This window comes from Aethalodelphis obliquidens, unplaced genomic scaffold, assembly GCF_003676395.1.
Source record: "Aethalodelphis obliquidens isolate GAN/ISIS:26980383/991018 unplaced genomic scaffold, ASM367639v1 scaffold62, whole genome shotgun sequence".
NCBI classification, from domain to species: Eukaryota; Metazoa; Chordata; class Mammalia; order Artiodactyla; family Delphinidae; genus Aethalodelphis; species Aethalodelphis obliquidens.
The window spans coordinates 8,274,181-8,291,881 of NW_020838006.1; the positions used below are offsets into that span (position 1 = coordinate 8,274,181).

General features: G+C 46.4%; 1 protein-coding gene across 2 annotated transcripts in view; it reads left to right on the forward strand.

Moving 5' to 3' along the window:
- Positions 1 to 393: 393 nt before the first annotated feature.
- Positions 394 to 17,701, forward strand: part of TRANK1 (tetratricopeptide repeat and ankyrin repeat containing 1) — a 65,542-nt gene continuing 48,234 nt past the window's right edge. The window contains exons 1-9 of one of the 2 annotated variants that reach the window (XM_027088177.1): positions 394 to 582; positions 2,807 to 2,857; positions 4,841 to 4,967; positions 6,841 to 7,003; positions 9,623 to 9,741; positions 12,299 to 12,382; positions 12,981 to 13,119; positions 14,872 to 15,003; positions 17,113 to 17,283. In XM_027088177.1, coding sequence (XP_026943978.1) covers positions 452 to 582; positions 2,807 to 2,857; positions 4,841 to 4,967; positions 6,841 to 7,003; positions 9,623 to 9,741; positions 12,299 to 12,382; positions 12,981 to 13,119; positions 14,872 to 15,003; positions 17,113 to 17,283 — 1,117 coding nt within the window. In that variant the 5' untranslated portion in view covers positions 394 to 451. The remainder of the gene's footprint in view (positions 583 to 2,806; positions 2,858 to 4,840; positions 4,968 to 6,840; positions 7,004 to 9,622; positions 9,742 to 12,298; positions 12,383 to 12,980; positions 13,120 to 14,871; positions 15,004 to 17,112; positions 17,284 to 17,701) is intronic. The other variant, XM_027088178.1, reaches the window with a different exon arrangement.

Consider the following 17,701-nt stretch of genomic DNA (forward strand, 5'->3'; position numbering starts at 1 on the left):
CTTAGGCAAGTGACTTGAACCCCTTTGAGCCTCAGTTTCCTCATCTGAACAGTGAGGACAGAGCCTCCTTCTGGGCTGCTGTGATGGGTAAATCAGAGAGTAATACTAGTGGCGGTTATGGGAAGAGCTGCCACTACCTACCAGCTTTATGTCGGCTTGTGCATGGAAGCAGCCTCTTTGCTCAGAGCCTAGCTGGTCATTAACACAGAATAAATGGAATCATTCTGGCTGCTGCTCCTGAGGTCAGAAGAGAACTGAGGAAGACACCGTCTCATCAGAGCAGACATCCAGTCTGGTTCCCGGGTGGTGAGGGGTGTGGTCAGGGTGTAACCTAGGCTGGTGGGAGGGGCCAGGATGAACCACCTGCCTCTCCAGACTCAGCGATGCAGATATAGAGGGGAAGGAGACCTGTTCAGGCGGGCAGCCAGCCTTTCCTCCGTCTCCTCACAGGATGGACCCCACAGCTTACGCTGAGCAGTTGAAAGAATTTGGCAACCAGGTTTTTAAGAATGGAAACTTCTCTTTGGCCATCAGAAAGTACGATGAAGCCATCCAGATTCTCCGGCACTTATACCAGTGGGGGTAAGTGTTTGGATTTTCTCCCTGCCTTTTGTTTGTAATTTTTTTAAGTAAAGGGGGACTCACTCTCTTGCTTTTGTTTTCTTCTCATTTGTTGCCACACCACCTAGTTTCTGTTTCCTTTCTCCTCCCACTTTCTGTTTCTCTTCTCTGCAGTGTTAGCTCAGAGACTAGAGGAATTCAGGAAACGGAAAGTGAAACATAGGGGACTGTTGATAAACATTACAAACTTCCCCTTCTTTCTGGTTCCTGGGATGACTGAAGCCCCCAAGCCCCTCACTTGTCGTTCATTTCATCTTGTTTATCCATTCCATCAACCCCCTGGCCACAGGGCACACCACCAGGAACTAAGCCTCACCTCTTCCCCTAACCCTTCAACTTCTAGCAGACCTGTTCCCAAACATTTCAGGATCACGACTGCTTACAGGCAGGACCCCAGAGAGCTTTTGTTGATGTAGTTTGTAACTATCAATAAAGCCTGTATTAGAACTCAAAACTGAGAAACATTTAAAATATGTATTTATTCATCTTTTTTAAAATAGCAGTAATAAACCCATGATATTAACATAAGCAGCGTTTTTATGAGAAATAACTATTTTTCAAAATGAAAAATTTGGTGAGAAGAGTTTTACATTTTCGCAAGTCTCTTTAATGTCTGTCTCAATGGAAGATGTCTGTCTTCTCACATCTGCTTCTGCATTTAGTCTGTTGTGATACCACACGCCAAGTAGCCTCTGGAAAATTCCCCATCCACGTGAGAGAATGAATGTGAAAAAGGCACACACTGTCTTGGTATTATTGTATTAGTTTCCTGTTGCTGCTTTAACAAATGACCACCAATTTAGTTGCTTAAAACAATACCCGTTTATTATCTTACACTTCTGGAGATCAGAGGTCTGAAAGGAGTCTTACAAGGCTAAAATTAAGGTGTCACCAGGGCTGGTTCCTTGTGGAGGAGACTCCATTTCCTTGCCTCTTTTACCCTCGAATGGCTGCCTGTATCCTTGGCTTGTGGTCCCTTCCTGCATCCTCAAAGCGCATCATTCCGGTCTCTACTTCTGTTGTCACATCACCTTCTCCTCTGCTGTGGCCGGCTCTCTCAGTCTCCCTCTTATAAGGACCTTTGTGACTGTATCATAATCCAGGATAATCTCCTTCTCTCAAGATCCTTAAATTAATCCCATCTCCAGAGTTCCTTTTGCCATAAAAGAAAACATTATTTGACATATATACACTAATATGTATTAAATGGATAATTAATAAGAACCTGCTGTATAAAAAAATAAAATTCAAAACAAAAAAAAACGTCATTTGGAAACCATTATTCAGCCAACTACAATTGTGAAGATATTTTGTCCTTGGGAACTACTTGAAATAGTAGTTCCCAAGGGAACTACTGTTGTTCCCTCTGGGGGAACTACCCCCCAGAGTTTCCCAGATCATACTCTGGGGATAGCTGTAGTAGAGGAAGCAGAAGTTGGCATTTGTAGGGTGTATGCAGCCTAAACGTGTACCGAGAAGGGGCACTGACTTGAATTCCCGACACATGGCTCCCACCTCCTCCCTCCTTGGTGTCTACACTCCAGCTGGACTTGAATTGACTGCAATTGGCCTGAGCCTGTGTAGTTCTGTCATTCTGCCCCCTCAGGTCAGACTGGGCCTAGAGCTCCTCATTCGGGGGAAAACATTGACCTTTCTTGAAAAGTTAATGTTGTGTCATGGTTGTGGCCATAGACTGACCACACTGTGAGTACTCAGATCTCAGCACCACCACTTACTAGCTGTGTGACCACTAATGGGACACCTGCCTGCACCCTCACATGTCGCCTGTCATGGGACCTTCCTGACACAGTTCCCCGTGCCCATCACTGCCTTCCTGCTGCTGCCAGCTGACATAGGGGTTTAGGGAATTGTGGTTAACTGAGCAGGTGCTCTCAGGAGAAGGGGACTGAGGGAGAAGCAGGATGGGGCAGGGATGGTGTCTCCACTGGAGTCAGCTGCAGCCTGATCCCCTGGGGAGCTCTGGGGCCCCTGAGATGTACTGCAGAGCTGTCCCACTTTAGGAAAGGAGGCTGACCTTTTAATTCCCATGTCAGTCAGTCACCGGTCATAGGCTGTCTGGCCCCAGGAGTTGTCCTAGGGAGTGGGGCTGGATTAGTCAGCTCAGGCTGCAGTAACAAACTACCACTGACAGGGTGGAATAACAACAGAAATTTATTCCTCACAGTTCTGGAGGCTGGGAAGTCCAAGGTCCAGGTGCCAGCCAATTCAGTCCCTGGTAAGTGCCCCCTTCCTGGTTTGCAGCCAGCCACATTCTCACTACATCCTCACATGGTGGAGAGAGAGAACGGAAACCCTCTGCCATCTCTTATAAGGGCTCTAATCCTATCGTGAGGGACCCACTCTCCTGACTTCATCTAAACCTAATCACCTCCCCAAAGGCACCCTCTCCAAATACCATCACTGTGGGGGCTGGGGCCTCAACGTATGAATTTGTTGGGGGAGGGACACAGTCCATAACGGGGGTGTAACTTTCTGGGGAGAGGGCAGCTCCCATTAGGCTGAGGATAAATCTCTGGAGAACGGGGCATCAGGAGACCCTAGCTGCAGCCAACACTCATTCCTGCTGGGGTCGGCTGCACTGGCCAGGTGTCTGGGCAGGACACGTGGTGACTACTACACTGTGACCACGGCTCCATTGTCAGTTACCCTCTGACAGCCCCAGTGCTTCTGTGCTTCTGGGTCCTCATCCTTCACTAAGAGGGAATGATGGGCAGTGAGAGGAGCCGGATACACCAAGCACTGCGGGTAGGGACATAGTAGAGGAGACTTTTGCTTTGCTTTATTTTTGTGGGTATCTATATTAACTAACTTTTCTGTTTGTATTATTTTTACAGTTAAAGTATTCAATAAAAAAAAAGAAGCATAAGCCTTGCTTTTCCACCTTGTGTGTCTTGAATTCAGCAGTACTTGGGCTTCTGTTGACCTGTTATGGTATATTTTGTGTTTTGCTTCTTGCAGCCTGGTTTCAGCACTAACCTTGCAGCTGTGTGACCCCCTAGACCCAGGCAGGAGGGGCCCTGCCCTGCCAGGCTTTACAGGCCTGCTTTGGCCGTCCTCCAGCTGTACCCTCCCCACAGGTGGGAGTCTGGGGCCACGGGCTTTACCCAGCCAGAGCCCTTGCCTCCTCTTTCGTCCACACTGTGGGTACCAGGCCCCCCTGGAAGTCCTGTCCATGGACCCTGCTCCTAGGGCCTACACAGGCCTCTTACCCGCAGTCCATTCTTTGGAGCGCTGTCCAAGGTCAGGAGTGTGGACAGAGCTTGGGATTGTGTCTTCTGCAGTGCAGGATGAAGGCTGAGATAGAAAGAGAAGAGGGAGTGGGCAGGGGTGCCAGCTTGGCTCACCCTCCCCTGACAGTGCCTGTGTTCTAAATTTGAAGCTTGCCTTTCAGTTATTATAAAGTAGGCGGCTAAAAGATATTTTATTGAACATTTGTAAGCTTGAGTTATGGCCTTCAAATACTTAGACTAGCACTGTCCAATAGGACTTTCTGTGATGATGAAAATGTTCTATAGCAGAGAATTTGGCTATTGAGTACTTAACAGGTGGCTAATACAACTAAGGTACTGAATTTTAAATTTTATTTAATTTTAATTAATTTTAATTTAAATGGCTCCACGTGGCCTGTGGCTACTGTATCAGAAAGAGATTAGCCACATGGTGTGAGGGCCTCCTTTTGCACTCTGGCCCTGGGTTCTGCACGCATTTGGGTGGCCCTGCCTATGTAGTAGAACAGTGTTCATCCTGCATCTTTCGCAGGGCCCGTGGGGACAGTGTGGTCATGTGTTCTGATGAGCTCTGCCTCCGTGCATGTGGGGTGGCTCCCACGGTGTCTGTTCTCTGCGAGGGCTCAGTGGGAACTCCCATCCTCTCCATCTTTTCGCAGCATCTTCTCCAATGGTCTCTAAAGGATAAAAAGACCTGTGGAGATCAGTAGGAGGTAGACCCAAGGTGTTGAGAACATTTGTTGCGAAAAGTTGGGAACAGGATTTGGGAGTGAGGAAGGGAGATTGGGACATCGCAAACATCCCAGGCTTTCCAGGCTATGAGGGTCAGATGTCATAGGCATCATTGGGACGCTTCCTGCTGAAACTCCAGCACGATGGCAGCAACCAGCACCAGAATGGTGGCCTTCGAGCTTCTGTATTTGCAGGACGAAAGAACTATTTACTGACCACCAGTTGGTCCTTTCTCACAGGGTTCCCCGCAGGGACTTGGCTGTGCTGCTGTGCAACAAATCCAATGCGTTTTACAGCCTCGGGAAATGGAACGAGGCCTCCGTGGCCGCCAAGGAGTGTCTCCAGTGGGATCCAACCTACGTGAAGGTATGGTGACCACCAGATGCTGCGGCTGCTGCCTCTTCCTCTTAATCTGCCTCCTTCCCTTCCTTCTTTTTAAAATGGAAATGCTAGGAGTGCTTCTCATTCAACTTTCTCTGCACTTAAGACAGATGTGCACAGAGCACGCGTGCTGTATCTGGAGAAGAGCAAGAAGGTTGGTGGCCAAGTGTTGAAAGGCATTTGCAGGGGAGAGTGGAGCCGGGCCTTTTGGCAGATGGAGTCCAGTGGAGATCCTGGTGGAGCTCATTTTCTTCTGATGTAGTTGCACCAAAATTCATAGTCTGTTCATGTTCTTTGCAGTTTGCAAGTTTCACTGTCTTCTTTGTGGCCATAATAATTCTCCGGGAGAGGGGATTTATGGCAATCTATATTTCTTGGAGTTTTCTGCTTGTAATCAGAGAAGGGAGGCTCCAGGAAGGCTTCTTTCTTTCCTTCTTTCTTTCTTTCTTTCTTTCTTTCCTTCTTTCTTTCTTCCTTCCTTCCTTCCTTCCTTCCTTCCTTCCTTTTCTTTCTCTCTCTCTCTCTCTCTCTCTCTCTCCCTCCCTCCTTTCCTTTCCTTCCTCCCTTCCTCCCTTCCTTCCTTCCTTCCTTCCTTCCTTCCTTCCTTCCTTCCTTCCTTCCTTATTTGGTTGTGCTGGGTCTTTAGTTGCAGCAGGCAGGCTCCTTAGTTGAAGCACATGGGCTCCTTAGTTGTGGCAGGTGGGCTTTTTAGTTGTGGCATGCAAACTCTTAGTTTTGGCATGCATGTGGGATCTAGTTACCTAACCAGGGAATGAGCCCCGGCCCCCTGCATTGGGAGTGTGGAGTCTTAAGCACTGGGCCACCAGGGAAGTCCCAGGAAGGCTTCTTTCTGCATCTGTTGAATCTCAGAGGCCTTCAGCTCAAAAGAATCCTTATGCCAAAGTGTCACATTTTGGGGTGATGTATTCTGATCCCCTTCACCTTCTTCCAAAATAAAAGGTGAAACTTAGAACTGAGGAAGGTAAAGAAATGGGAAATTCTGTACCATCTTGCTTGGTTGGTGGGGGGAACACCTTTTTTTCTTTCCTTTTTCTGATTGTTATCTACTGTTTTAGACTTTTAAATGACGGTGAAAACAAATCAGTAAATAATCAGGGATTTGGTATTTAGTGGAATTTCAGGTGCTTGCTTTTTTATGAACCCAGTTGGTGAACACTTTGTGTTATCTTAGACAGAAAATTGTTTTGGTACCTCTTGATACTGATTCATTTTGATGGTTAAAGTGAGGAAAGCAGTACGAATCATTTTGTTCCTTCTCGAGAGTTTGACAGTTTGTATACAGGCAAAACTGACCATTTTCTTGTATTAATCATTGTAATTTTCCTCCCTCTCCAGAAACCAAAAAAATTTTTTGACCTCTGGTGTATGTTGCCTATAATGTGGGGCTGGGTAAACCTCAGTGCTTGTCATTACCATTGGAAATTGTGTTTACTTTGATTGAAAGGAGCAGGGAACAACTCCTGTGCTGACATGACAATCTCATTCTTCTCCAGAACACTGTATTCGTAGGATTGGTTTCATTCCTCCCTTCTTGGCCAGGCTGCGATTTGAAGCATGAATACATAAACCACACATGTCATTGGAACCAGGCCTGCTCCCTTCTCTCTGGGTCCAATGTTAGATGCTGTACATGTCATGGACTTGAAAGGGATTATTTTCTTGCCAGTTAAAAAATGGCAGGAACAATGTGGAAATCCTGTATCCAGAGCTTGTTAGAAATCTGTATGTACCTAGAAGTCAGACTCCTGCAGTCTGTTTCCTCACAGCCTCAATCTTGCCTTCAGCAGCAGGTCAGAAAAGATGGGTGTGTTAACGGTTTTGCTTTTCTTCGTTGCAGGGATACTACCGAGCTGGTTATTCCTTGCTGCGGTTGCACCAGCCTTATGAAGCTGCTGACATGTTTTTCAAGGGTCTGAGACTCTTGCAAAGCAGAGTGCAAAGCAGCCAGGACCAGACCCAGGTTGCTGATTTCTTGGTGGGAGTCTTCACCACGATGGGCAGTAAGTCAGGACTGGGGGAGGCCCACCCTCTTTCTTTCTTTTAAAGTGCTTGTGATTTCTTTGAAAGCCTCCTGGGGACTCAGGTTTCTGGGGAGATAATTACAGGGTGTTTTTCTTTGTGGCTCATTTATGTAGCTTGAATGAAACTGGTTTTTACACTAGAAAGCACATGGGAAGCTTTGTTGGCTGGGGCCTTTGTGAAAACAACTGGGTCTTTTTGCACAAATCACTTAAAGCTGTCCCAATTTTCCGGTTTTGTTTCAGACTTCTTAAGTTTTCTGTGTTGCTAGCCATAGGGATTTCCCTGCTTATACTACGTGTTTTACGTGATTTTTGCATGTATCTCTCCAGTGTGTCGAGAAAATGTTCCTGTTTGCTATAAAAACAATCTGAAAAGGCTGAGGGAGGGGCCTGTGGAAGCTGACAGTCTACGAGGGACACACCAGGTTGGGCGGGGGGGTGGCGGTTTGCATCACTTATTGGGTTATTAGTCTGAAGACCTGGCCTGTGAGATGGCTTTGTCCGTGGCCTGGAATTGGCAAAAATAGACAATTCTGAAACACAATGTAATATGCTCCCTGCCAGGGACAAAGGAGCTCTTTCCCTGGTTATCACAGCGCAGTCTAAAGTTCTGCCAGTGGTCAGGCTGTTGTTTTCAAATACTGTGTTTGGTCAAATTTAAGATTGCACTAATTTAAGATGCGCCACTAATTTATGTTCTGCCGTTGAGACAGCATCAATAGCAGCACATGCCCCGATTCTACAGATGGTAGAATGTGAACAATGACACATGTTAGAATTGCTGGAAAATGCTCTCAGCTTCAGAAATGGGGAAATTACTGCTGACGATAGATTCAACTGATATAGATCCAGCTCTTCCCATTGCAGTTGTGGGAAAGCAACTTTTGTGCTCTGTGGATGGGATCCTACAGATTTTGGGAAGTTCGGCACAGAGAAGGGGAGAGAGCAGTGTCAGGCAGTGGGTGGGAAGGGGTTAGAGGTGGGCTCAGCTGTGTCTCCTGGCAGAGAAATAGATGTCCAGACAGGTGCTAATGGGTCGCAGCTTTCCCGTCAGCCTTTTGCCGACAGTGACTAAAGCCTGCTTCCCTTTCCTCTGAACCTGATGGCTTGACCCATTCCCTACACTTCCTCATTGTTCTCTGTGTCTTTTAAAAGCCACTGTTCTGTCAGAAGCCAGGCCAGAGTTATGGGAATTCCAGACAACTGTCTCTTGGTGACTGCCCCTCTAAGAAATCTGGATCCTGAGGGGGGCAGTTAACAGGATTTCTTAGGGTAACGCATCCCAGACTTTTCTACCAAAGTATACCTGTTTGGAGGATGAATGTTATGCCCGTGGCCCAATTTCTAAATTTTGAAAAATGTATTTATGAAAATTGTGTATCTTTTTTATACAATATATGTTTTGCTATTTACTCATTTTTGGAAATTGATAATCCTAGAAGAGGTGCCATGTTATTCTGGCCCCTGACCTGTCGCCTTGGATGTTCGCATCCACGAGTTTGCAGGGTCATGAGATGCAAAAGGCCACTAGCTTGAAAGGGTGCAAATTGACCCAAAGAGCTGCTCGACCTGGGTTCCCGTCTTGGTTTTGTCATGAACTAGCTGCACGATAAGCCACGAAGCTTGATCTCATTTCTCATAGTTTCTCACTGTTGGATGAAAATGATATTTGTCACCTTTCTTTCTTTCTTTATTTTTTTTTGCGGTACGCCGGCCTCTCACTGTTGTGGCCTCTCCCGTTGCGGAGCACAGGCTCCGGACGCGCAGGCTCAGCGGCCATGGCTCACGGGCCCAGCCGCTCCGCGGCATGTGGGATCTTCCCGGACCGGGGCACGAACCCACGTCCCCTGCATCGTCAGGCGGACTCTCAACCACTGCGCCACCTGGGAAAGCCCCTGTCACCTTTCTTAAAGGAAGTGAGTTTTATAACTTCCCTTAAGTGCCCATTTCCTCCTCCATATATGGAGGTAATACACTGCCTTATTGGTTTGTTTGAGGGATTAGTATAACACCCATCACTGGGCTTGGCAAATAGAGAAGCTAAGTGAGTGTTAGGTCACATTATGCTGCCTTAGGGGACAGTTTCACCCAAACTTAAAATGATTACCACTTCAATTATATAGGATTTTATATACTTTGAGAAGGCCCTTCTTTTTAAATTTAAAGTTTTAAAAATTTTTATACAGTTTTTAAAGGTTGCTTTCCATTTACAGTTATTACAAAATATTGGCTATATTCCCTATGTTGTACAATACTTCCTTGAGTCTATCTTATACCCAGTAGTTTGTACCTCCCACTCCCCCAACTCCTATATGGCCCCTCCTTTTTTTTTTTTTTTTTTTTTGTTTTTTTGTTTTTTTGGCTGTACTACGCGGCTTGCAGGATCTTAGTTCCCCAACCAGGGATCGAACCCTTGCCCCGTGCAGTGAAAGCATGGAGTCCTAACTCCTGGACCACCAGGGAATTCCCAGTTCTCTTTTCTTTTTGATATCTTAAATTTATCATTTGTCTATGTGTGGTCTTAATTGGAGGACCTTTTCCTAGATGTTCTAGACTTTCTCTAAGTTAAAATTTCTAAATTCTGGAACTTTCTTTCAGGTGACCCTATTGTTTTGCAAAGTTTCTTGCCCTGCTTTGATTATATTTTCACTACTGGATTCTCAACTGAAGTGTGGCAATCTGTAATAGAAAAGTTGGCAAAGAAAGGATTATGGCATGTAAGTGAAAAGAGATCTTGTGGGGAAAGTACATTCTTGCTTAAACGATTTCTTTCTGCTGGCACTGGGGGATTATAATTTAGTACTTGCTTATCTTGATGCCAAAGTAACTTTTAAACTTTAACCTCATTAAAGATGAAAAGCCTCTGAGATATATTGGTTCGCCAGTTTCCATTTTTTAAGCTAGGAAAACAGTTTGTGGCAACCTCACTCTTGGCTGTGTCTCCACTGTCATCAAAGAAGTGTGAAGTCCAGATGCTAAGGGTGATGTGGAATGAGGGAGATAAACAATTGCCTATTCATCTTCATAATCCTCTCTATACGGCATTTGCTAGCCAAGGCCTGATAACGTGCCTGTGCTTCTCAGAGGGTTGCTGTATGATTTCAAGGGACTGTTACCCTCAGGAAGCAGCAAGGCTGTAGGACCTGAATCCAGAGCCGGGAATCCATAGGATGGAGGAGCCCAGTGGACTGTGGAAGCTGGGCTTCACTGCCACACAGGTGCCTCCCTGAATCCAAATCCTCCCCAGTCTAGTCTGGGCTAATTCCTTCCTCTCTGAGCCTCATTTCCTCATTTGGAAGTTGCAGGATATAAACCTTTTCCCTCCCGGTTGAGGTGAGGATTAGAAATAATGGACCAAAAGCACCTGATAATAATGTTCATTGAGGGTTTACAGTGTGCCAGACACTGAGCCAAAGGGGTTTTATAACACCCGGCACCTGTATGCTCAGTGCCCAATGAGTAGTAGCTGTCATTGACGGCAGCCTATAAGCGCTCTTGAGAATGGGCTGGCCCAGGCTGGGAATTTGGTTAGAAAGGGCCTGCAGGCTTTTTAAAGCCAGGCAGTCCAGAAAAGTCTGGACTGCAAGGGCAGCCTGTAAGGACTCTGGACCCAGGAAGGCTGGATGACTGTAGGATACAGGATTCTTCGGTTTTTGAGAAGGTCACGGGTGCTATTGGGAATCTAATGAAATCGATGGGACTCTCTTTGCACACACACATACACACAATTTACGAGTGTAGCTTCAGGGAGTTCATGGGAACCCCCTAAAGTCTGGCCACGGGCTCCCAGAAACACATCCCCATATTACAGTCTCGAGAACATGGCAGTGAGGGGGCGGAAAGCAGGCTGCACTCTTGGGGAACCAGGAATCAGAAATCCGGGGCCCTGTTAACAAGAAATCTGGGATCTTCTCTTTTCCGATAAGATGGGTAAACTAAGAGATCTTTCTAGTTTTATTTTAAAAAGTCCTAAAATTCTGTGATTCCAAGTGTTAGGGTAGATCTGTGAGTGGGAGGGCCTAGGCCTCATTAACAGGAAAGCAGTTCCATTTGCAGCCCCCAGGAAAGAACGTTTTACGTCCCCTCTTCCCCACGTGGGATGAATGTGAATAGAGCTCCGTAGTCTGTGTGGGGAGGGAGGGAGTGGGAACCCAGTAGCTGACGGGCTATCACCTGATGGGCTATCACCCAGCCAGCCATGGAGGCCCAGGAATCCAGCCCAAGTGGTGGTCCCATATCCTACCAGCAGTGGAGCCTAGGCCATTTTCAAACACTGCAGACAGAGGCACCTTATAAAAGCCAGGCCAGCCATCAGGATTGTCAGAGCCCTGAACCTGTCATCTGGGAGTGTCTGGGCAGTGGGATCTGTTTAGGGTGAGCAGTTAAGAGTGGGCATCAAACTGAAAGAAGCTGGAAGCAAGATGTAGCCACAGACTGAGTCCCTGTGGTGCCACGCCCACCGGCAAGAGCATATGTCAGGGATGTGGATTCTGAGACTGGGTCTCCAGTCATGGCCATGCCAAGCCTAGAACTCCTGGACCAGCTGGCGTACCTGGACGATCCCAGTAGGGGCCTCTCAGGATTTGCTCTCTGTGTGACCTAGGGAAAGTTGCTTAACTTCTCTGGGGTTCAGTTTAGGGTCAGTGGTTTAACAACAGACTTTCTGAGGAAAAAAAAAAAAAAAAAGTCCTGATCTGCAGCATTTGCCGCTTCCTGTAGTGTAAATTCTCTCGATTTCAATGGCCAATTTCAAGCTGCTAAGTCGACTGGAGGATTCACATTTGGGAAGAGATGTGCACAGTGAGCTCTCACTGATAGGAGCTGCCCCAGCACACCACTCGATAGGGTCTTGTGGACCCCAAATAGCAGTAATGTGCTAAAGAATTAATTGGGGTGGGCTATTTCAAAAGGATTTGATTCTTCTACTTGCTAAGCTTTAAGAACTTTGCAGGAAATTACTTCTTTACCTCCCTGCCTCTGTACTGTCCCAATGCTGCCCGCCATCGGCTGCTCCTGTCCTCAGCAGACTTTGAGGAAAGGTGGAGAGAGCTTAGCTCTCAGCACCAACAGGAAGTTTGCCAGACAGAGACACTTTGGTTATCATGGCTCAGGCTGAAGAGCTTGGCAGGTGACTTAAACAAAGAGACAGGGCTAGAGGGTGTCTTGTTCTGTTTTTTTGTTTCTGTGTTTTAAAGCTTAAGATTAATTTTGTTCTAATAACCCATGTGGAGACCATTATTGTTCCAGCTTTTTCTGTTTCTCCCCTTTCATCAGTCATTTCTACTTCTGTCAGCGAGAAAAGACCGGCTACCGAGAAATCTCCACGTCCCAAATTTATCACTGAAAAGTCTCTTTGAGGTAAGGTGGCTTCTTGACACATACGGTTTCAAGTCAGGCCACTTCTGGACTGTGGTGTTTGGGACCTTCCCCTTCAGCCACCTCACTGCAAATTTGTTATTTATAGTAATCTTAGGCTGGGGCCACAGCTAATCAGGGTTTTACTGATTCTAAACTTTATGGGTGGGGGGTGGGAGAAGGGGGAATTGGATGAAGGCGGTCAAAAGGTAACCACTTCCAATTATATGATAAATAAGTCCTAGGGGTGTCATGTACAACATGATGAATAGAATGAACACGGCTGTATGTTCTATATGAAAGTTGTTGAGAGAGCAAATCCTGAGCGCTCTCATCACAAAAAGAATTTTTCTTTTTTTAATTTAATGTTGTATCTATATGAGATGATGGATGTTCACTAAACTTATGGTCATCGTTTCACGATGTAGGTAAGCCAGATCATTCTGCTCTACACCTTAAATATATACAGTGCTGTATGTCAAACTATATCTCAATACAACTGGAAGAAAAAGAACCCCAAACTCTATGGAGAAGGAGTTTGAAGTTTCATATCGATAAGGCCACTGCCATAATTCTTCCTGTGTATTTTTTTTTTCTCCAGAAATTTGTCTTCTTCGGATTTCATGAGAAAATGGAACAGGTGCCCAGGCTAGTCCAGTGGCTCATCTCCATAGGTGCGAGCATCGAGACCATAGGACCGTACCCTCTGCACGCCCTCATGCGCCTCTGCATCCAGGCCAGTGAGTTCTCTCCTGACGGTGCGCCCTCCACGCTGTCCTCCAGCTTGGACCTCAGGGACTGTGCTTAGCTCAAGTGAAACCAGAATGTGGAATATTCAGATGATTTGAATAGTTCATGATTTGATCATTCAGATGAATGAAGGCAGCAGGGAAACAGCATCATTTTTCCTTCTCCCGGGACCTCATAGCTAGAGGCCCACACTGAAAGGATGCTGTGTTCTCAGACAGATCCTGGCAGCAGAGTGGAGCCCTGGGATTCAAGGACAGGCCTTGGGACAGACAGCCTTTGCTGGACAGAGCTCTCAGGGAAGCTGTGGAGGGAGTTTCCTCCCGGTGGCAAAGGCAGCCATGGTCTTCTTCCGAGTTCATTTTCTCTCGACTAGAGGACCAACTACTGTGGGGAGTGGGAGGGGGGAAACCCCAAGGGAAACACTGGCTATTGCTGATACAGTTTGCTTGTGGTTCTTTTAAAGGAATCCTATTTTCATAGGTGTATATATAATTTGTCTTTTTTTAGTCTTCACCACCTGGCTATAGGATTTGAATTTTAAAATATTTTTATCATTAAAACACACACATACAATATCCACATTTACACTTTAGATAGAAGTCTGTTTTTCTTTTCTAAGCATATGTAGCTTCACTGTTGGACCCTGACCCACACTATCTTAGAGCCAGAAGGAGCCAAGAGAACTTGTCTACACTGTCTTCCTCTTTTAGGCTGTAGCATCTCCTCAGGATGGGAGTGGGGGTGGCCAGTGGCTTGAAGACCTGAGCCCCCATCTTTGCTTCAGCCACATTTGCCCTATCGTGATACCTTTCATCTGTTGGAGAATCCATAAAAGGTTTCACTCTCATACAGTGGATAAAACATTTAAAAGTATGAAGTCTGACTAAAAGCAATCTGATCCAATCCTCCCAGTTTCAAATTAGGTGTGCCTCTGGGTATGAAAGTCACAATTCCTCTCTGTGTCTACTTTTTAAGTTTGCTCCTGCGGTTAGAGGCAGGTGTGGATGAGATCAAGTCTTCAAGTTTATCCCCGATTTGTCTCTCAGAGGAAAACTGACATGGTGACAAATGGTGTCCACAGAGTTGGCAGAATTATGTGGCTTTCCAGGACTTACAAGGAAGGAGTCTGGGGAAAGAGTTTGAAATCTCTGTCCTGTTGATAGTAAGGTAGTGGGGTAATGATTGTTGCCCTGCCCAGGTCCTCTTTGCGACCAGTGCCCCCAGCCCCACCTGCTGTACCACAGCTGCCTCCTTTGCCAGGGAGCTGCTCTTTGCCAATAGGCACCATGTCCCTCTCTGGAGGCGGTTCTGTAGCTCTGGATTGATTGACACCGGGGTACAAAAGGTGAGCCCCTGCCTCAAGGTGGGTCAGCACTGTAGGGCAGTGCCTGCTCCACAGCTCCCCGTGGGATCAGGCTGAAGCCGACTCAGCTGAGGCCACATCACTGCTTGCCTTCATCCCCTGCCCTGCTTCCCTCCCCGTCTTTCTCCCTCTGTCAATAAATCACACGTACAAGAATCTCTGTCTCAGGCTCTGCTTCTAGGGAATCTGACTTCAGTTTCCTATGAATAACTTTATATGACTCATTCTTTCAATGCACAAACTCTGTGTCTCCACACCTGTTTGTGGCAAGTGACAATGTGTGTTGGATGCCCCTTGGGTTCCCTCGGTGTGGTGCACAGTGATTTGCTTTGCAGCTTTTCTGTGTGTTGAAAATAACATCAGTAACTCATTCCTTCAGAGGAAAACCGTCTTTTCAAGTGGTTAATGGACTACAAGCCCGAGTGGAAAGGTCACATCAACCAGAAGGACGAGGATGGCCGTACCGTCCTGCACGTGGTTGCCGCCCACTCCCCAGGGTACCTCCTCAAGCGTAAGTGGCAGCACCCCTCAGAGCTGTGCTGTGGGTGGAGTGACTTCAGGCGCTAGGGAACCCACACAGCTGACCGCTTTACCCGTGCCATCCCGTGACAGGCTTTAATAGTCAAAAATATCAAATTATGCACTCCTTTTTTTATTGGATCATATTTTCAGTTGGCTTTTCAGAAAGAAGTTTACTCTAATATATTTTATCCTTGAAAGTCTTATCCAGTGATACTCTTCTTGAGCAAAAGTACTTACGTAGCTTTAAATTTTAAAAAAACTTTCTGTGATTTAAGACTCTAAGCATTAATTTTTTTCTGGATTTAATTATTACAAAATTATTATTACTACAGAGATCACCAAAGCAACATAAATATATTAAATTTTCTGTAAGTAATTGGTAAAAAAAATAATTTTGGAGGGAGGTGAGAGAAGGATGTGTCATGGTGCCTTTTAAAAGGGGCTTGACAGCTACTTGATTTTCCCTTAGGTTGATACTCTGGAGGTCACGAGCTTTCACCTCCTTCGGGGCAATACTTTGGTAATTGCATGAGTTCTCTATACTATGTAACCAATCACCGTAAACTTAGTGGCTTAAAATGACACTCTAACTGTAGGTTAGTAGTCTGACATGATATGACTGAGTTTCCTGCTCAGTGTCTCTTGAGACTGTAATCAAGGCACTGGCTGAGGCTGCATTCTCATCTGGAGTTCCAGCCCTTCCTTCGAGCTCACATGATTGTGGCACAATCCGGTTCCTTGTAGTTGTAGGACAGAGGTCCCGTTTTCTTGCTGGCTGTCAGCTTCTACAGATCGCACACATTCTTTGTCCTATGGCCTCCGCTGTCTTCAAAGCCAGCAGGGGAAAACCTCTAAACCTTTGACCTTTAGGGCTCATGTGATCAGGCCAGGATAATCTCCCTATCTTAAGGTCAACTGCTTTGGGACCTTAAATACATTTGCGAAGTCTCATCATAGCAGAGTTTAGATTAGTATTAAATGGGTAACTGGGAGAAGGTGTGTGTACACCAGGGGTTGGGAATCTCAGGGTCTGTCTGAGAATTCTGCCTATCACAGTGAGGTACTTGATGGGTAAGAAGTATGACTTTTTAATTTTGTCTTATTTTTGTAAAATGGGAGAAAAGCAGTTGTGACTGGGGAGATGGGGAAGGAGAGCATCACCAGCAGGACGATACCTGGAGTAGAGGTGCTTTGTTAAGGTGGTGAATTTTAGGAAAGCACGGTATGGAAGCTGGGAATTGGGCATTGATTCCTTTAACCTCTGTGCTCACATAAGTCTTGGTACCTCCAGGGATACACCTGTTACATTCTGAAATCTGTTGCACCTGTGATCACAGAGCCACCTGAATGCTTGGCAAATAGATATGTCAAAGCAGCAAATGGAGGGGCTTCCCTGGTGGCGCAGTGGTTGAGAGTCCGCCTGCCGATGCAGGGGACACGGGTTTGTGCCATGGTCCGGGAGGATCCCACATGCCGCGGAGCGGCTGGGCCCGTGAGCCATGGCCACTGAGCCTGCGCATCCGGAGCCTGTGCTCTGCAGCGGGAGGGGCCACAGCAGTGAGAGGCCCGCGTACTGCCAAAAAAAAAAAAAAAAAAGCAGCAAATGGAGCTGGCAGCCAGAGGTGGGGCTGCAAGGGTTGAAACAGTGACAAGAAGACCCTGATGCAAAAGCAATTGCCACTTTCTTGTCTTGTCTCCAGACAGGTTTTTTTCTGGGAGTATATTCTGTTTCCTCTCTAGGGAATAAAGAAATCTGAAGTCACAGCTTGCTGTCATCCTTACAGCTGTAACTGTTGCCTAGTAACCAGATTCCCCCTCTCCTTGCTTGTTGCCAAGGAGAGGGGAGAAAGGTAGAGAGGAGCACACTTCTGAACCTCTTAAAAGCTATTGTCCTTCCCACTCCACACAGGACTCCTTGCTCTGGGGACTTGGCTGAATTGCCCAAGGCCATCAGTTTCTGTAAGCAGAGAGGGACACTGGTCCCCTTGCCCCAGGCTGCTCAGGCCGGGAACTGGGTGGAAGTGCACTCATGGGGACGTCTCCTTATGGAAGAAACCATGACAAACCCCAACCCGCTTCTCACTTTGGCCTGCTCTAGGACAAACAGATGATGTGCAGATGCTCCTGAGCTTTGGGGCAGACCCCACTCTGCTGGATCGACAGTCCCGGTCCGCCGTGGATGTCCTGAAGAGGAACAAGAACTTCAAAGCCATTGAGAAAATCAACAGTCACTTGGAAAAGCTGGCAGCATGTTCTAAGGACCTCTCAGGTACAGTTTCCAGGGAATTAACTTTTTAGAGGGGGCAAAACTGGTTCTGCGCCATTAGGTACAAATCAGTTTATCTTTTCTTGGTACATGAAGATGGAAGTGAGCACCCCCCCGCCACCAGTCTTTGGAAAACTTGTTTGCTTTTTTTGAAAGATAGAATGAAGCAACTCTTACTGTGAGAGTGTCTACCACTTTCTGGAAACTTGGCAAGTCTACCTTTGGGCAGTAAGGGTGATTTCTTTTTTCCATGCATGCACACAGTAAGAAAGAAAAAATTCAGACAGAACATGAGATAACAAAAATCAAGCCCACTTTTCAGAAACCATAGCTAACAATTAAAACTACACTTATAGCTCTATTTTTTGATCTGTAAGTTTGGGACGGCATATATGGACTAATTGCTGTATAAGGTAAAGTG